We start from the raw sequence: 17704 nt of genomic DNA, 5'->3' as shown, positions 1-17704 counted from the left end.
ACCCCCGACAGGACGTGAGGGTCCAATGCTGGCGAAGCTCCCTGCAGCTCTGAGGCAGAGAGAGCTCCGATGAAGGTGACCCAGGAGTCTGTTCACCAGCGAGTGCATGCCTACCTGTGCCTCCGTGAGAATGACAACGACCACACTGCAGCGCCACCACAGGCTTGGCAAATACGTAAGTACCTATGAAGTCCTAGGTGCCCATCAGCAACCCAACTCCATTCTCACACCCTCCACACAGAGCAGGTCCCCTCGACCTGCAGATCTCAACTAGGGACACACCCTTAGGGGAGGCTTTTCTGATGCCTGGCCTCGGGCAAACCAGTAACCGAACATTATCGTAAGACTGCAGACTCGGGCTTATGGGGGGGACTGTCCTAGGAGCACTCTCTAGATATAACATGTTATCTAATAATTTTGACATTATTAAAACTGAACAAAAACATAGAAAGTTAACGGGAATGCACTGCAGGGTGTTACTGTACTGTACGCTGAGGGAAGCATTTTAGGGCAGCTCCAGGCATTTCCCAGTACTACTGCAATTGGCTGGGACAGTCACAACAGGCAAAGCTAAGGCTTAAGCATTTAGCAGATACATTCAATATTAACACCAAAACATACCATCATTAGCAAAATATATTCAGATTTTTAAACAGCCTATATAATAAATACCTAATATGCTAAGTGCCCAATAGACCGGTCAGCCGTTCAACCAATCAAAGTGTAATATGCTAAGGATATGTTAAGGCTGCTCAACCGTTCGCTATGACATGCACTGACCACCAGGGGGAAGTCAACCAGTCGACCAGTTGCTATGATGTACACTGATCACCAGGTGGCAGACCCTCCGACTGGTACAGTCAATTGGGACAGAGCAAGACGGGCTGGACACGCCCTGGAGCCCTCCCCTGGTCCCTCCCTGGTTGGCCAACCTTCTGCGTCCCTCCCCAACCCCGATCGTTCACCAGGGGGTCCCTCGGCCTGGCGTGTGTCCTCTCACAATCCGGGACAACTTGGGGGATGTCAGAGAGCTGGTTTCAGCCCGATCCCGCAGGCAAGGCCGAGGGACCCCATTGGTGCACAAATTCGTGCACTGGGCCTCTACTAGGTAATATATGACAAACCAAATAAATTCAATTCTGAGGCACAGGAGTGATACGTACTGGGTCCAGGGGGGAAAGGTGATGGGGACAGGAAGTGCATTAAGAAGCTCAGGCCAGCCCTGATCGGTTTGGCTCAGCGGATAGAGGTTCGGCTTGCGGACTGAAGGGTCCCAGGTTCAATTCCAGTCAAGGGCATGTACCTTGGTTGCGGGCACATCCCCAGTGGAGGGTGTGCAGGAGGCAGCTGGTCAATGTTTCTCTCTCATTGCTGTTTCTAATTCTATATCCCTCTCCCTTTTATTGTAAAAAACCAATAAAATATTTTAAAAAAAAGAAGCTCAGGCCAGCAGGTTACCCCCAGTGCAGGCTCAGCCAAGTAGAGGGAGCTGGGCAGATAAGTATCAGAGCAGGGGATCATGGAACACGGGAGCTGAGTTCCTAGAAGTTCCAGAACAGTTCTAAGATAGGGCCAGCAACAGCCCAAACAAAGTGATAGAAATTTAACCAACCTTTATCGATAACCAAAATAATATGCATAACAGCCGTGAGACACACAATTCCTTCAATATCGTCAGAATTAACACACACCTTTAACTCATCTAAAAATGACCTGCAAAAAACAAACATCTGAAATTACTTGACAGCATGCACCCTAATACTTGGTAGAAAGACAAATACAGGTAAGATTCATTAACCACCGTGAATTCTAGTTCCCACACTTTCACTCTGGTATGCCAATCCCACAGGTGAGACACTCCATCAGAATGGGTCTTCTGGTGAAGTGAAGGAAGCTACTCTGTATGCCCCAATACACACCACAAAACTTAGTATGTTTCTGAAAGGTAATTCACAGCTGCTAAAAACGATGCTTTTTAAATTTCTCACTGAACTGATCTGCTATTAAAGTTTCACAGGTATCAGGCACCTGCAAAACTATTCTTTCTTTAACCCTTCAGTCTTGTATGTGCCAAGCCTAGGGTATCAGGTGAATGAAGTGGCTGGAGAAATATGCAGGTGTGTGCTGACGAGCGGAAGCCGCGTTGATGCCTCACCCAGAATAACAAGCATTTTATAAAACACATTAACATTCTAAATGTCTCCCTCTAAGTGAATTTTAGTTACGAGAAGCACAACCAGATTTGGATGAATATATTTTACAGAAAGTTAGAGAAATTCTACTTTATATATACTTATACAGCCCCAGAATGGGTCTGTAAGTATAATGTAGGTATTTTATGTAATATTTACAATGTATTAATATACTATACAAGTGTACAGTATATGTGTTTCAGTGTAGTCTATATATATAAAAGCCTAAGCACCGTTACCACTGGTCGACCGAATGACCGGTAGACCAGTCGCTATGACGTGCACTGACACCAGGGGCAGATGCTCAATGCAGGAGCTGCCACCTGGTAGTCAGTGCGCTCCCACAGCCAACCTCCTGCGGTCCCTCCCCCTGGCTGGCTGGCCCTGATCAGCCTGGATTGCTGGCCATGCCAAGGAACCCCACCTGTGCACAAATTCGTGCACTGGGCCTCTAGTGTAAATATAATGTATAATCTAATGTAAATATCTTTAATCACTGATAAAATGGGAGAAAAATCTATGTTTCTGTCAAAGAAAGAGGGCAGTTCTGAGAAATTCTGAGAGTGAAAGGAACAGCACAGCCAGCTGAGCCACAGCCACGGGAAGAGTATCAGACAGTGAAAATGATTACCTGACCACATTCGGAGATTTTATGATTATTCCTATTAAACACCTTGAAAATGGGGGCAGGTCTGAAAGATACTCTGGAGGGGAAAGCTCTTCTACATCAGAAACCTAAAAAAAAAAAGTTTGGAGTCAGTAATTTATCAGTTGAGACTGAGACATAACTTATTTTACACAGCTTTGGGTTATCTTCAACTTGAGAAAGGCTTTCCAGAAACTCTAAATTTCTACAAGAACCTTGATTAATCTGTTTTTATATACATGATGTCTTTAGTTAGAGCAAAGAAAAAGATAATGTCACTCAACAAACCTTTTGTCAGTCGTCTCTAACTTACCTTCTGTAAATGTTTTATGCTGGGAAAATTTAACACATGTTCTTACCAGTACAGATCTGGTTTTCTCCATTTCAAAATTATTAACATTTTGGGCTAGTGAATTCCTTGTTATGGTGCCCTGTGCCCCACAGGCCCTGAGAAGCACCTCTGGCCTCCACCCAGCAGCTCTCCCTGGCTGTGAAAATAAAATGTGCAGACGTGGCCCATGTCCTCTGGAGGAGCAGTGAGGACCTCGGGTCTGGACCTCTGGCCTCCATCAGCACCTTTCATTTAAAGTCACCCATTCCTGGTGGTGAGCTCTCTGTGCACATGGCCCTAGGGAAGTCTCGATCCAGGCCCTTGCAGGTGACGTGTGCACACGCCCACCTGCCCCATGTCAGTCACCATTATCTTACCCTATTTCGAGGCTGCCTTAGGGAATTTCACTCCGGCACAACCAGACAGCACTCCTGACAAGCCTCCCAGGGTTCCTCTACAGACACTCTTACATATGAAATAGCACTGTTTCTCATGAAAATGCATTACATCTTAAATGCTGTAAATGCATTTCGCATACAATGACACAAATGACTGGTTAACATAAACACGTGTCTGGAGATTTGAGCATACCCAGATCTACAAGGATGACCAGCCTGGTCGGAGGACACTGTAGTGCAGGGGCAGCAAAATGCAGAGCAACTGCAAAATATTACACACAAGTGATAATGTGAACTCAACAGAGGAGACAGAACCGTACAAATAGCAGGAAAGGAGGAAAAAAGGGGGGACTAATAAACATCAAAATGGTCAGCTTACACCCAAGCATATATGTAACTCCATTAAAGTCAATGAATTAAGCAACCCAACTTAAAGGCAGAGATTATAAGACTGGATGGAAAAAGCCCCCATGTGGTATCGGTGGTGTGGAATGAGAAACACAGGGCCCAGACTGTGTGATGCTCTGCAGAGACCGAGACAAACCCCTCAAGATGAGCCTCAGGGTGCATGCGTGGTGTGACCACACCCCTGGGCACACAGAGGGGAAGTCCACAGCGCTGACCTTCACTGAGGACAGGCAGATGGACAAAATCAGTGGGGGCAAAGGGCAGAGGTCCGTAAACGCCTTCTCTAAAGTAGTAGATTAGGAAATATTTTCAGCTTTGTGGGCAAAACCATCTCCACACCTACTCACCTCTGTTCTTGTAGCACAAAGCAGCCACAGAAAATAGGTCAAGAATGGGGTGGTTGTTCTCCAAAATAACTTTATTTACAAAAGCAGAGGGTGGGCCAAACCTGGCCAGTCACTGATTTCTTTATCACTGTTAGCTACTCAGCACTGGAGGAAATAAGTTGTAGTTCTTATTCTATGTATGACTTCCTTTCAAGTTTTAAGGAGGGCCTTAAATTCTATTAATGTTTTAAAATTTAGTTAACTTTTTAAAAATTCATGATCTTATAATACAAGACTACATGCCATATGTCTACATTCATATACAATGGTGTTGCCTATCAGATCCCACCTTCTGTGGCTGAGAAAACCTATCTTCTCAAGTCCCTGTTCGTGCCCTTCCTCAACACCACCAAATCCACCCGGAAAAACAGCACTTTTTGTTTTGAGTTAAATTATCACCCTGATTATGTCAATCTCTCAGCACACAGGCTAATTACATAAAACAGCCTATTGCAAGAGTAGAAACGAATCATCATGTGTCCAGGCTGCTGCCAGAGCTTGCATTTCCTGTGCTTAGAAAAGTCAGGGGCACCTGTGCACTACTCCAACCGTGTCCAGGAGTCCGGCACCTGCTCACCACCAACCATGACTTTGGCCTCATCAGCAGAAAGGAATCTTAAGAAATGTATCAGCTCGCCCTGACCAGTGGTTCAGTGGTTAGAGCATCAGCCCAGACACTGAAGGATCTTGGGTTCAATTCCCGGTCAAGGGCCTGTACTGGGTTGCAGGTTTGCTCCCCGCCCCTTAGTCAGGGTGCATGCAGGAGGCAACCAGTCAATATCTCTTTTACATCAATGTTCTCACTCTCTCTCTCTTTCTCTCTCACTCCCTCCCTCCCCTTCCCAAAGGAATACCTTGGTTATAATCAAGAAAGACAACGTCCTACCTATGCGGTCCAAGAGCTGGAGAAGCAAACCCCCCACTAAAGTGTGCGCTCTTAAAAATACTTATCCTATCTAATAATAGACAAACATGGTAATTGACCGTACCTTCGCTATGCCTCCCATTGGCTAATCAGTGCGATATGCAAAATAACCCAACCAAGATGGCGGCCGGCAGCCACGCAGCTGAAGCGAGCAGGAGGCTTGCTTGCTCCAGTGATGGAGGAAGCCAAGGTTCCCCACCTGCCGCGGCCCGGCTCTAAGCTCCACTGAAAGCAACAAAGTTTCAATTATAGAAGCTAAACAAACCCCAGATACCTGCTTTCAGCCAGCCTTGGCCTCAGAGCTGGAGCGAGCAGGAGCTGGCTCTCAGCTCCAGTGACGGCAACAAAGTTTCAATTGTAGAAGGTAAATAAATCCCAGAATAAAAAAGAAAAAGAAGAAGTAAAAAAGGAGAGGCTGGGAGCTTCAGTCGCCGGCCAGCCTTAAAACAGCCCTCAGCCCCTCACCCAGACTGGCCAGGTACCCCAGTGGGGACCCCCACCCTAAAGGGGGTGTGGCCAGCCTGAAAACAGCCATCAGCCCCTCATCCAGGCTGGCTAGGCACCCCAGTGGGGACCCCCACCCTGAAGGGGGTGTGACCTGCTGCAAACAGCCATCAGCCCCTCACCCAGGCTGGCCAGGCACCCCAGCAGGACCCCCACCCTGATCCGGGACACCCTTCAGGGCAAACCAGCTGGCCCCCACCTATGCACCAGGCCTCTATCCTATATAGTAAAAGGGTAACATGCAAACTGACCCTAACAGCAGAACGACTGGGAGTGACTGATCACTATGACACAAACTGACCACCAGGGGGCAGACGCTCAATGCAGGAGCTGCCCTCTGGTGGTCAGTGCATACCGACATGGGGGAGCTCTGCTCAGCCACAAGCCATCAGTACAGCGGTGGTGGTGGGAGCCTCTCCTGCCTCCTCAGCAGCGCTAAGGATGTCCGACTGCAACTTAGGTCTGCTTCTCACTGGCAAGTGGACATCCCCCAAGGGCTGCCTGGCTGCCAGAGGGATGTCTGATTGCCTGCTTAGGCCCAATCCCCCGGGGAGCAGGCCTAAACCAGCAGGTGGTCATCCCCCGAGCGGTCCCAGACTGCGAGAGGGCACAGGCTGGGCTGAGGTCCCCCCCGCCCCGAGTGCACAACTTTTTGTGCACCTGGCTTCTAGTTAAAACATAAAATGCGCTGCTGGCAGAAAAGAGCACCTGGTATAGTCAACAAGAAACACAGAAGTCTCAGAACCATGGGCTTCACCTTTCGCAGCTGGTGACTTATTTCAACGACAGACGCCGCCATCAACGTGGAAAGCACGCCGCGGTGAACGGGTGTGCCCACATGCCAAGACTGCACTGTTGTTATAAACTCATGCAGAGGAGTCTGAACAGAGTGCAGGAGCTACGGAGAAAGCACATCGGCAGTTCGGTGATTAGAGAATAGGCCCTTCCAGGGGAGCCACCCTGCCCTCCCCCACCCCCCCACCTCAGGTGCAGTGTGCCCACCCCGCCTGCCCTTTGTCCACCCGCCTCTCCTTCTGGCTGCTGACTCACATCGCTAAGTTCGCGACCAGAAGACGACAGACCAGGCAGAAGCCCACTTGCAATTAGCAATTATCTGCCTGCCATTGTTTGCCCCAAAGCAGAGAAAAAACCTCCAAGAACAAAAGTATCAATAATATCAAAAGAGAAAAAAGAAAAGGTGGCCCTGGCTGGTTTGGCTCAGTGGATAGAGCATCAGCCTGCGGACTGAAGGGTCCCGAGTTTGATTCTGGTCGGGGGCACATGCCCGGGTTGTGGACTTGATCCCCAGTAGGGGATGTGCAGGAGGCAGCCAATCAGTGATTCTCTCTCATCACTGATGTTTTTATCTTTCTGTCCCTCTCCCTTCCTCTCTGAAATCAACAAAGATATATTAAAAAAAAAAAAGAAAAAGAAAAAGAAAGAAAGAAAAGGTGAAGAAACATCACTGACATTGAACGCAACATCAGCTATGTGCTCGGATGAAGCCGCGCAGCCATGGTAATAGGCCTGGTGAGAATGTGGAAAGTCTTACCACACATCACACTACACAACCGGCACTAGAACCAACTCATCAAAAACAGAACCCTTTCAATGTAACTCAAATAAAAACCAGGCTAGAGAAAATATCGCCACCAACCTTCAGTTACCTCTCTCAGCTGGGACCAGAACGAAACTGGAAGTTTTCAACATTTCATAAACGCCCTCCCACGTAAACATTTTTTAAATCTTCATTAAAAAGTAGCTCAGTCTTGGCCAGTGGGCTCAGTGGGTAGAGTGCTGGCCCTCAGACCAAAGGGTCTCAGGTTTGACTCCCGGTCCTCAGTAGGGGTGCGTGCAGGAGGCAACCAATGTGCAGGTCTCTCAGGTAGATGTTTCTCTCTCCCCAGCTCCTTTCCATCTCTGTCTAGAAATCAATGGAAAAATATCTCTGGTGAGGATTTAAAAAAAAAAAGTAGCTCATCCATGTTTTTAGCCACTACTGTACTTAGAAAAACAAGGTGCTCTCCATGACAACAGGACTCTGGGAGCAACGCAAACCTGGCTCTAGGCCACTCAGCACCCAATCAGCAAAGGAGTATGAGCTGCAAGAGGGGGGAGCTAAGGTGGAATTTAGCATTTTACCAGGGAAAGTCTTATCATCTACAGGGAATGGCAGGTGAGCTCTCACTGCTGGCCTGTGCCCTCAACGCAGGAACACCTGTACCAAAGCTGACAGTCACACCTGGCTCACACCGCATACCAGAGTGTGCCATGCTCATCTGTGATGGGTGGCAAGGACACCTAAGGTGGCAGTGAGCACTATTTCCTCCGCCACGCGGCACCTAACCCAGCAGCCCAGTGACAGCAAGTGCTCACAGCCTGCAGGAGAACAGATGCCCCTTCCCGCCAGCTCAGCAGGTCCACCTGATGTCTAACCACCCCACCCTGTGAAGACGTGAGTACCCGCAGGCCTTCTTCCGGTTTCTTCTTAAAGCTCCAGGCCATACACTCCAACATTTTCTGAAAGACTTTCTGGACCATATCAAACAATGTTGCAACTTCTTTGTCCGAATCTGTTTTCTGCTTTAAGGAACTTTCAGTTACCTCTTTCAGAATGCCAAGAAGCAATGAAACATAAAAGAATCCCTTCACTAGAAAGAAAATTGGAAAAATCAGTTATCTGATCACATAATTTAGTTGAAAACATTACACATTCTTACTTAATACTTGTGTATTATGGTGACTTTAAAGAAGTTGTCCCTAGTAAGCCAATAGCAGGTTAATCAGATTAATCTAAATTTCACTAGATGAAACTTGTTCCTTTAAAGATACCAGTAAGACCAACACCTTCAAGAACAGTATCACTGACTCAGGCACCGAGAACCGTGCTCACTGCACACGTGGGCAGGTGTGCCTTGGATACCTGGTTAGAGAATGTGTCTTATTTCTCCCCTAACATGACACCCAATCAGTACCAGGTCCACAGCACAAGTCCGAGACGATGGCCCACAAGCTTTCAAAATATGACTGACGGCACACTCTCGCAGGCCAACTGTTAAATTTCTAACACCTGTAGTGTATTGGTTGTCTTTCTCTTTCGAATCACTTCACTGTGCAATGTTGATTTGGGAAAATGTTTTCCAAGTGTTCGCCTAATCCTGCAGCACACCCTGGAGATCTTGAATTTACCTCCATTTTAGATACTGTAAGCTCTACTTGAGATAGGTAAGAAGCTACTATCTGCTAAAGTAGGTATAAGAAACAATTGTGTTCAAGAAGTCTCTCTGGCACTACCAGAATCAACAAAGTTTCTAAAATCTTTGCAAATATAGTAGAAACTTTCAAGAAACTAACCTCTTTTACTTAAAAGGAGGCAAGGGCCCTAGCTGGTTTCGCTCAGTGGATAGAGCGTTGGCCTGCAGACCAAAGGGTCCCAGGTTCGATTCCGGTCAAAGGCACGTACCTTGGTTGCAGGCTCCTCCCTGGCCCGGGCCCTGGTCAGGACTCATGCAGGAGGCAACCAGCAGATGTGTTTCTCTCACATTGGTATTTTTTTCTTTCTCTCTCTCTCTTTCTCTCTCTCTAAAATCAATGGGAGAATATCCTCGGGTGAGGGTTAAAAGATAAATAAAAGGAGGCAAGGGACACACTCTTTCCATGCCCGTCAGTCAGTCCAGGGAACAGACGGGAAGGGAGCACTGAGGCTCTCAAATGAAGTACAAACAGCTCAGAAGTGGACGGTGTGCGAGATTACAGGGCCCTGAAAAGAGGAGGGTCTGTCCGTAGAGCCATTGCAGTCCTGGGGCGTAGGGGAAAGGCCACACACTTAACTCATACCTTCAATTACTGACAAAAACCTGAAAAGTTACAAATTTAATTCAAAGTGATTTCATTATATTCAAGCAGTATATGCCTTAGAACCAAATACACATAGACAGCAGTTCAGTAAATAGGACAAAGTCCTGGAGATAGCCAGAATTCATAGTGTGGGCGACAGAAGACACAGGACGCCCCTGCTGCCCTGCAGTGCACCACTCAGGCCACTGCTAGGCAGGGCGCATGAGCCTGACTGTGAGTTTGGTTACCAGCAGCCTAGAGCTCAGACACACCTGGTCCTCCTGGCACAGCCAACTCCACACAGGGCCATGGTCGCCATCACTCCTGCCCTTCCCCTTCCATGTAAGACAATGCTGTGTGTTTGCTGTAACTTTTATTAGAAAGACAGCCTTCCTTCCCTTCCCGCTGCGCTATTTCTGCAGGACTGTCATTTCTCATGCTGCCCCACAGCCCGTCACTGTCACTGCCTAACTGCAGGAGGATGCAGGCTGTTTCAGAAACACACATGCTGTGTCACTGCAGAAGGCCCTGTGATTCTGTGAGCTCGGACTTCCACATCTGGGTGATGTGTGCTTTAGGACATCTCTTCTGGAAGATACACTGCTGCCTGGAGAAAGCCATGCTTAATTATTAGTAACTAGAGGTCCAGTGCATGAAATTCGTGCAGGGCGTGGGGGGGGTGTCCCTCGCCCAGCCTGCACCCTCTCCAATCTGGGCCCCCTTGGGGGACGTCCGACTGCCGGTTTAGGCCCGATCCCTGTGGGACTGCTGGCTCCTAACTGCTCGCCTGCCTGCCTGCCTGATTGCCCCTAACTGCTTCTGCCTGCCAACCTGATCACCCCCTAACCGCTCCCCTGCCAGCCTGATTAACACCTAATTGCTCTCTTGCCAGCCTGATAGCTCCTAATTGCCCTCCCCTGCCAGTCTGATCTTGCCCCCAACTGTCCTCTGCTGCCAGCCTGATCTCACCCACAATTACCCTCCCCTGCCAGCCTGATCTCGCTCCCAACTGCCCTCCCCTGCTGGCCTGATGGCACCTAACTACCCTCCCCTGCCAGTCTGGTCACCCCCAACTGCCCTCCCTAGCAAGCCTGGTCCCCCCACAACTGCCCTCCCCTGCCAGCCTGATGGCCCCCAACTGCCCTTCCCTGCAGGCCTGGTTCTGATTGGTCAGTTTCTATGCCAGTCAGCATCTCTGGCCTATCAACAGGGCCTGATCAAAAAGGTGGGGCTGATCAGCAGCCCTGGTGAAGGCCTGGAGAGAAATGGAGGCGCCGCTGCTGGAGAGAGGCAAGTGCTGATCAATAGCTGCCACAGAGGCTACGGATCAGTCCCAGCTTCTCTTCAGGCCTCTCTCCAGGCCTGATTCGCAGCCCCTCAGCAGTCAGTGCTGGGTCACCATGCCTGCAGCCACAGCAGTCAGTGCTGGGTCGCCACAGCAACCCAGTGCTGACTGCAGGACTGACTTCCGGTTGGCTGAACCTCAGGTTGTGACGGACCCAGGGTTTTTATATATTAGGATATTTGGGTGACAGGTGTCTTTTTTAAAATGTTTGTTGTTGTTGTTTTTATTTAATTGATGTCAGAGAGAGGAAGGGAGAGGGAGAGAGGGATAGAAACTTCAGTGATGAGAATCATTGATCAGCTGCCTCCTGCATGCCCTGATATGGGGATTGAGCCCGCAACCCGGGCATGTGCCCCAACAGGGAATTTTTGAACCGTGACCTCCTGCTTCATGGGTCAACACTCAACCACAGAACCACACCGGCCAGGCGGGTGACTTTTTTTTAATTAAAATATTTCATTAATTCAGTGAACAGCTAAACTGCTCAGCACAGTGCCACTTGTGACAGGACTGCAGGAATGACCACAGAGCTGACTCTCCTCTGGGCAATCCTGATAAGTAAGAATCTTTGCTCAAGTACAAATACCATTTCTGTTGATCAGAAGTCACATCAGTAGCTCAGAGCAGCGATTTCCAACCTTTTGCATCCCCTGGCACATAAAATAATTACTAAAATTCTGCGGCACACCAAAAAATATTTTTTTGCCCATCAAAAATAAAAATAAGTATAATTTTTATTAATTCACACTAGATGTCTATTGTTGTGTTGGCTGTTGTCATTTTTTTTTTTATTTGACAATCTAAGGGAAAAGAGGTCAGTGCCCCTGACTTAATAGTCATGTTCTAAAAATTATTTTGGTACACCATTTGAAAATCGCTAAATTAGGGCTCTGTTTGGGGGAATACACACCTCTTCATGGTGAAACTGGCAACACTGGAGGATCTAAAGTTCTTTTTTAAAAAAAATATAGAACTGACCTTTACTGAAACTTAAAAAGAACAAAGACAATTTGATAAGTGCCTTAATTATAATGTACCTGCTATTTACCTGTAATTAATTCTTTATACACAGCCTAAAATTCTTGTTAATGCCTCAGAAAAGTAAATTTTATGAATACTAAAAATAGATTCAGTGCTTTAAAATAATTCCTAAGTGAAAAAAAAGTTTGAAAAATGTAAAATTTTTTTTAGTGTTTCAATGATTAAGCATAAGGTTAAAATGCTATTTTCACAATAGAAAATACGAGTTATAAAGTATTAAAAAAAGAAAAAAAAACACCCAAACTTTAGAAGCAATAACATTTGGCCCTGGCCAGATGGCTCAGTTAGTTGGAGAGTCATCCTGTACACTACAAGGTGGTGGGTTCGATTTCAGTCAGGGCACATACCAGGTTTCGGGTTCGATCCCATACTGGGTGCATGTGCAAGGCAGCCGATTAATGTTTCTTTCTCAGATCCATGTTTCTCTCTCTCTCTCTCAAATCAATAAAAGAAATTATAAACTTAAAAGCAATAATATTTGTCCTACTTAATATTTAGTCTAAGTTTGCTCTTTTAAACACACAATGTATACTCTGTCATTCAGGTTCACCTAAGGAAACATGCTTGGAACAGCAGTGGCCTTGCCGCTCGAGCATCAACCTCAGTGGCGGAGGCACGAGGACAAGGCCCTGCAGGACAGGGTCCGCAGCATGGGGTCAAGACTCATGCAGCTCATGTCGACTGAGTTACAGACTCACTGAATCTAATTTTCAAAACACAATATTGAATTTGTTACATGATAATCTCATTTCTATATTTCCAGCAATACTTAGGCTTAGAGAAACTGAGAAGCCAATTCCCAAGTTTCCACAGATCTCAGGAGGAAGCATGTGTAGCATCGGTGCACAGGGAGAAGTTCACAGCCAGTCCCACAGGACGTGGCTCCCCAGGCTGTGGGGTGGGGGTCACAGCCCAGTAGCACTCCCCTGAACCTGACTCTGACCACAGCCCCACTCCTCCCGCTATAAGGTGACGGGGCTGTGAGAATTCGGCCCTGGAACCCACAGGCAAATGACCCAGACCATTGCTAGGCCCAGGCCCAAGTGGCTGGCCCCTCGTTCATCCACTGAACACACTTCACTTAGTACTGAGTACATAGCCAGTGTGGGTATAGGTTCCTAGGTGCACCAGTCCCTGGGGAAATGGCGACTTCCCAGTGGTCCTGGGGGGCATGAAACAACCGACTCACAGCCCCTGTGGCCGGGCAGATGACGAGTACTCTGTGACCTTGCCTTGGAGAACAGGGGGGAGCAGATGGCTTGGCGGCCAGGCCAATGCCCAGCCACACACAGCAAAGCCACCCAACAATGGGCGAACCCAGCCAGGAGACTCCCCCAAGACCTCGTCAGAAACACTGGTGTTACTGATGTCTGACGCTAAAAACACCTCTGAACTCCCTGGCTGCATCAACCTGTAAATCCCTTTTTTGGTGTGAGCTCGCTCATGTTCTGTATCTGTCTATTTAAAGCCACAGCCCTGACCAGCACAGTGAGCGGGGGGGGAGAGGGACGGGTTTTGATTAACTGTCCCAACCAGTCCTTTACGGAATGGCAGTACCTGTGTGCATGATCCTGAGACTCCAATGTAAAAGCTGTATCTGAAACTTGCCATCGCCAAGGCCGACCATCACCACATCTTTGCCCACAGTCAGGTAGGTCTGTAAGAGACAGATGTGCAGACGTGACTCACCAACAAAGTCCAGAGAAAGCAAAGAGGTAGCCCAGCCCACAAAGCTCCCCACAGCAGATGGACTGCCAGTTAGCACATACAGCAGGTATCTCCAAAGATGTTTCATAATGGAACTGCCATAAAGATACATTAACTCTCACGTTTCCATAGGAAATCTAATTACATTTTACGTAATGCCATAAACATTAGTAAACACCTATCACATGTAATGCATAAAATTACATTAAAATTATGCAGCGTTTATGTTTTGAAAAGAATAAACTGTAGACATCCAAAGGCCAACGTAAGTATTGAGAGCAACACCGCCATCTCAAGTTACCGCGTGAAAGCAGGAAGCGTAGTCCTGAAGCACCTGACAGGCCCGGAGGGAGGAAGGCCTGTGTGAAGAAGGCTAACCTGGATGATCTGCTGATAAATAAGCCGATGGCGTTTCAGATAGTCTTCTTCTTGATCATGAATAAAAGGTAAGACCTTGCTTTCTAACCAAAACCCGGTGTCTTCCAAAGTAGACAGGTAAACTTTCCCTTCTGTGCAGAACTGCCCAACGACAAGAAGAGAACTTAGTGACGGGGCGGCTTTGGCGAGGTGCTTCTTGTTCTGGCCCGGGGTGGAGACGGACACACCTTGTGCTGAAGGTGGATGCTCAGCCGACAGTGCAGGCTGAAGGCCCGCAGGGCAGCTGTTTCACTGAAGTGCTCAGCTTTCCCACCAGGCGGCTGCAGAATTGATTCCAGATCCACCTGCAAAATAAAATGCCTGTGGCCATGTTCCCGCTGAGGACGCACGGCGAGGACGGTGGGAAGCACCTGACAGAACTGCACCAGGAGAGGGAGCCTGAGCAGCAGAGGTGACTCTGCAACTCGGCAAAGCTGTCCAAGAAATGCAGTCTTCCCTCCCTCTGCCCCTGCAGTCTCCCACTAGGGAACAGGAACATCACTTGTAAGTTCTTGCTTAAGCCTGGTGAAGCCTTTGCCCCGGGGTAAATTCTGACCTGCCCTCTGGGAGGGGCAAAGATAGACCTGTCAAGACAGACCAACCAACACAGAAAAGAAAGAGAAAAGCAGTTCCCTGAGAACATGGCTCTCCTCCGCGGGCAGGGTGGGACCTCAGGCTGGACTCCCCGACAGTGCACCTAACAGGAGCAGGGCCGTTTGGTGGCAGCAACACAGAGGGAAGGGACGTCCCTCCCTCCAGCCTGTCATGGGGGCAGAGCCACTTGTCACTTGTGCCGGGGACACTCCCCTACTTTTCCTAGAACCCACAGGCAGTCCCGTCTCCTAAGCCTGTCAGTCACCCACGCCTCATGTCCTTGTCTGCACACAGAGGGGGGACTAGACAGCTCCCCCCTCCTTCTCAGCTGGGAAAACTTCCACATAAATACGAACATTGAGACCTGACTTTGTCACTCCTGCTGGTACGCGCGTCACTAACTCTCAGAGGTCTGTATCTGTTCTATAAAGTTACCTTGGACATTGCAAGTGCTTTCAAAAGGTGGCTTAGTTTCTTCCGGGGCGCAGCGAGCAGGCACTCTCGGTTCTTCGGGTGGGTCAGCAAGTACTCTACGTAAACCAATGCCAGCTCAGGCTTCAAGGGGCGTGGGGCGTGGATTTGCACCTTCCGCTTAGATGCCGAGCTAGTCTGAGAGAAGGAGAGCAACAACCTGACACACTTGTCCCAGGAGAGCGTCCGCTCTGACAGTCACCCTCGCCAGCAGATCTAAAGAGACGGGATGTGAGCACACCTTTCCCTGGGGGGGCTCCTCTGGCAGCCAGTCGCAGACGAGTTCCAGAATGTGCCCCACGTGTCCCCAGGAGCAGAGACAGTCCAGCAGCGTGCAGTAGCTCCTCTCCGCAGCCCCCTCCTCTTGGTTTCTCAGTGTGGAAATCACGCTGCAGCTGAACATATCACAGACACAAAATCAGACCAAACGCTGCCACAGCAACCTCCCGCTTGTCCAAAAGGCGAGGACAGCCCTAACCAGTTCGGCTCAGTGGATAGAGCATCGGCCTGTGGACTGAAGGGTCCCAGGTTTGCGTCCAGTCAAGGGCATGCACCTTGGTTGCAGGCACATCGCCAGTAGGGGGTGTGCAGGAGGCAGCTGATTGATGTTTCTCTCTCATCGATATTTCTAACTCTCTATCCCTCTCCCTTCCTCTTTGTAAAAAATCAATAAAATATATTTAAAATAAAAAAAAAAAAGGCGAGGACAACTGGAAGCAGCTTTAGGAAGAGGAGCGTCAGTGCCGCCAGGTTCAGGGTCAAGTCCTCCCTGACATGCCACATAAACCCACCCTCTGTTTCCCTGTTATCTCCATCAGACTCCAGAGCAGATTCCAAATTTGGGGGTAACAATGTTTGCTTAGCATCAAAATATTAATTGTATCATAAATATGAATAAAAACGAGTAATTTTTACTGAGCTAATAACCAACACTATCAAATAAAAAATAAAACGTGAGACACAAAAACAGGCCCCTACGTCAGTCATTTAAATTTTGTAGTCACCACGTTAAAAATAAAAAAGAGGAACAGGTAAAATTAATTTCAATAATGTATCCAATCTCCCCACAACATCATTTAAAGATATAATAAAGGAAACTACTGAAGAGACATTTATATCCTTCTCACACCGAGGCGCGGCGTCCACGTGGGTCTGCAGCACAGCACAGTGCCCGAGGCCATGCTGCCCATGTCGCGGCCACACTGGCCAACGCGTCACCGTGGACACAGCACAGCGCTAGCGTCTCAGCATGTCGGCTTGACAAGTGGCCGACTCAGGCTCAGAGGCTTTAGCTCCGCACAGTCACCACGGGGTCCTGGACAACGCGAGAGCCCCGGGAAGCTGCCCTCTGTCCCCTGCACAGCGAGCAGCAGCATCTGAGAAGTCACAGCTGATGGGGGGCAGCCTGCTGAGCGTCAGTGACAACAAGAACAGCGATGTGGGGCTCCCCCTGCACCGCTGCCCTGAGCAGAGTACCTGAAGGCAGACACGGAGGAAGGTGGCATGAAGGACATCAGCATGAAGAGAGGGATCTTGCAGCGGTCATCCTAAAAGCACAAAAAGGAAGACAAAGCGAAAGGGTATTTAAACACCACAATGTTCGGAAAGCTCCCCATTTAACTTCCTATTTTCAAAGTGGCTCAGCAGGAACTACACAGGTAATTCCGGCCATGCGCAATGCAGGAACTTACACCTGCTGGAAAGCCTTGTGTTTGACAACTATTTTCAAAGTGCACACAACACTTCGCTGCTCTGTAATGTATTCATTGTTTGCAGATATTTATTAAGCACCTACTGTGTACCAGGCAACAATCTAGAACCTGGGGTTATATCAGTAACCAGAATAACAAATTTTTTTGCTGTAAAAACATTGCTGATAAAAGGAAAAAAAAGTTATCTGCATACGCTTGGTATCTTGAACATAAAACTCAAGAGAATGAAACCAGAGAAAATTTTTAAATAAAATACCCAGAGTCTCTGTAGGAAGACAAGATAGTGTGATGGGAAATGTGGAAAAGAGTTTGCTGGAGCTGCCTCCCAACACCTAATCCCTCCCAATCAGACTCCGCCACCTAATGGGAAAGGCGTGGGGTGAGCTGATGCGGCAAACACATCAGACTTCTGCAGCGCCTGCACCACCGAGCACTTAGACGCCACACAAAACGCCCTTGACTCATTCCCTGCAGGTGGCCACGGGTCCTCTGAGCTCCTGCAGGTAGAGAAGTTCTCTTGCCGCCATCACTTGGAATAAAGGGAATTAATTAACTGCCTCCTTGGGCTCCCAGGCACCCCAGCCACACTGCTGCCACCTCATCCAGGGTCCTCTGGGTGTCTGTGTTTATCTTCTGAGATTCTCGAGATAATGATGGTGTCTCAGGACAACGGAATTACTTGAACTTTTAAATGTGCTGGTAGCTTTGGCAGCCTAGGCTGCTGGCTTTCATGGACAGGACAGTTTGCCTTTCAGAGGCGTGTCAGTCACAGAAACAGCTCACAGATGAG

At 48.3% G+C, this 17704-nt stretch overlaps 1 protein-coding gene across 5 annotated transcripts in view; it reads right to left on the bottom strand.

The window, feature by feature from the left end:
- NCAPG2 (non-SMC condensin II complex subunit G2) overlaps positions 1 to 17704 on the bottom strand; it is a 61704-nt gene that overhangs the window by 6512 nt on the left and 37488 nt on the right. For 3 of the 5 annotated variants that reach the window (XM_036355432.1, XM_036355433.1, XM_036355436.1), the window contains 10 exons: positions 16679 to 16749; positions 15444 to 15597; positions 15167 to 15340; positions 14326 to 14442; positions 14099 to 14239; positions 13571 to 13670; positions 8254 to 8441; positions 6548 to 6688; positions 2824 to 2927; positions 1613 to 1713 (listed from right to left, as the gene is read on the bottom strand). In XM_036355432.1, coding sequence (XP_036211325.1) covers positions 1613 to 1713; positions 2824 to 2927; positions 6548 to 6688; positions 8254 to 8441; positions 13571 to 13670; positions 14099 to 14239; positions 14326 to 14442; positions 15167 to 15340; positions 15444 to 15597; positions 16679 to 16749 — 1291 coding nt within the window. Of the gene's footprint in view, positions 1 to 1612; positions 1714 to 2823; positions 2928 to 6547; positions 6689 to 7594; positions 7715 to 8253; positions 8442 to 9618; positions 9648 to 13570; positions 13671 to 14098; positions 14240 to 14325; positions 14443 to 15166; positions 15341 to 15443; positions 15598 to 16678; positions 16750 to 17704 lie in introns of those variants that run through there. The other 2 variants (XM_036355435.1, XM_036355437.1) reach the window with 2 other exon arrangements.

This window comes from Myotis myotis, unplaced genomic scaffold, assembly GCF_014108235.1.
Source record: "Myotis myotis isolate mMyoMyo1 unplaced genomic scaffold, mMyoMyo1.p scaffold_m19_p_22, whole genome shotgun sequence".
Taxonomy (NCBI): domain Eukaryota; kingdom Metazoa; phylum Chordata; class Mammalia; order Chiroptera; family Vespertilionidae; genus Myotis; species Myotis myotis.
The sequence above is the reverse complement of the archived record's forward strand: the minus strand, read 5'-3'. Positions and strand labels throughout refer to the sequence as shown.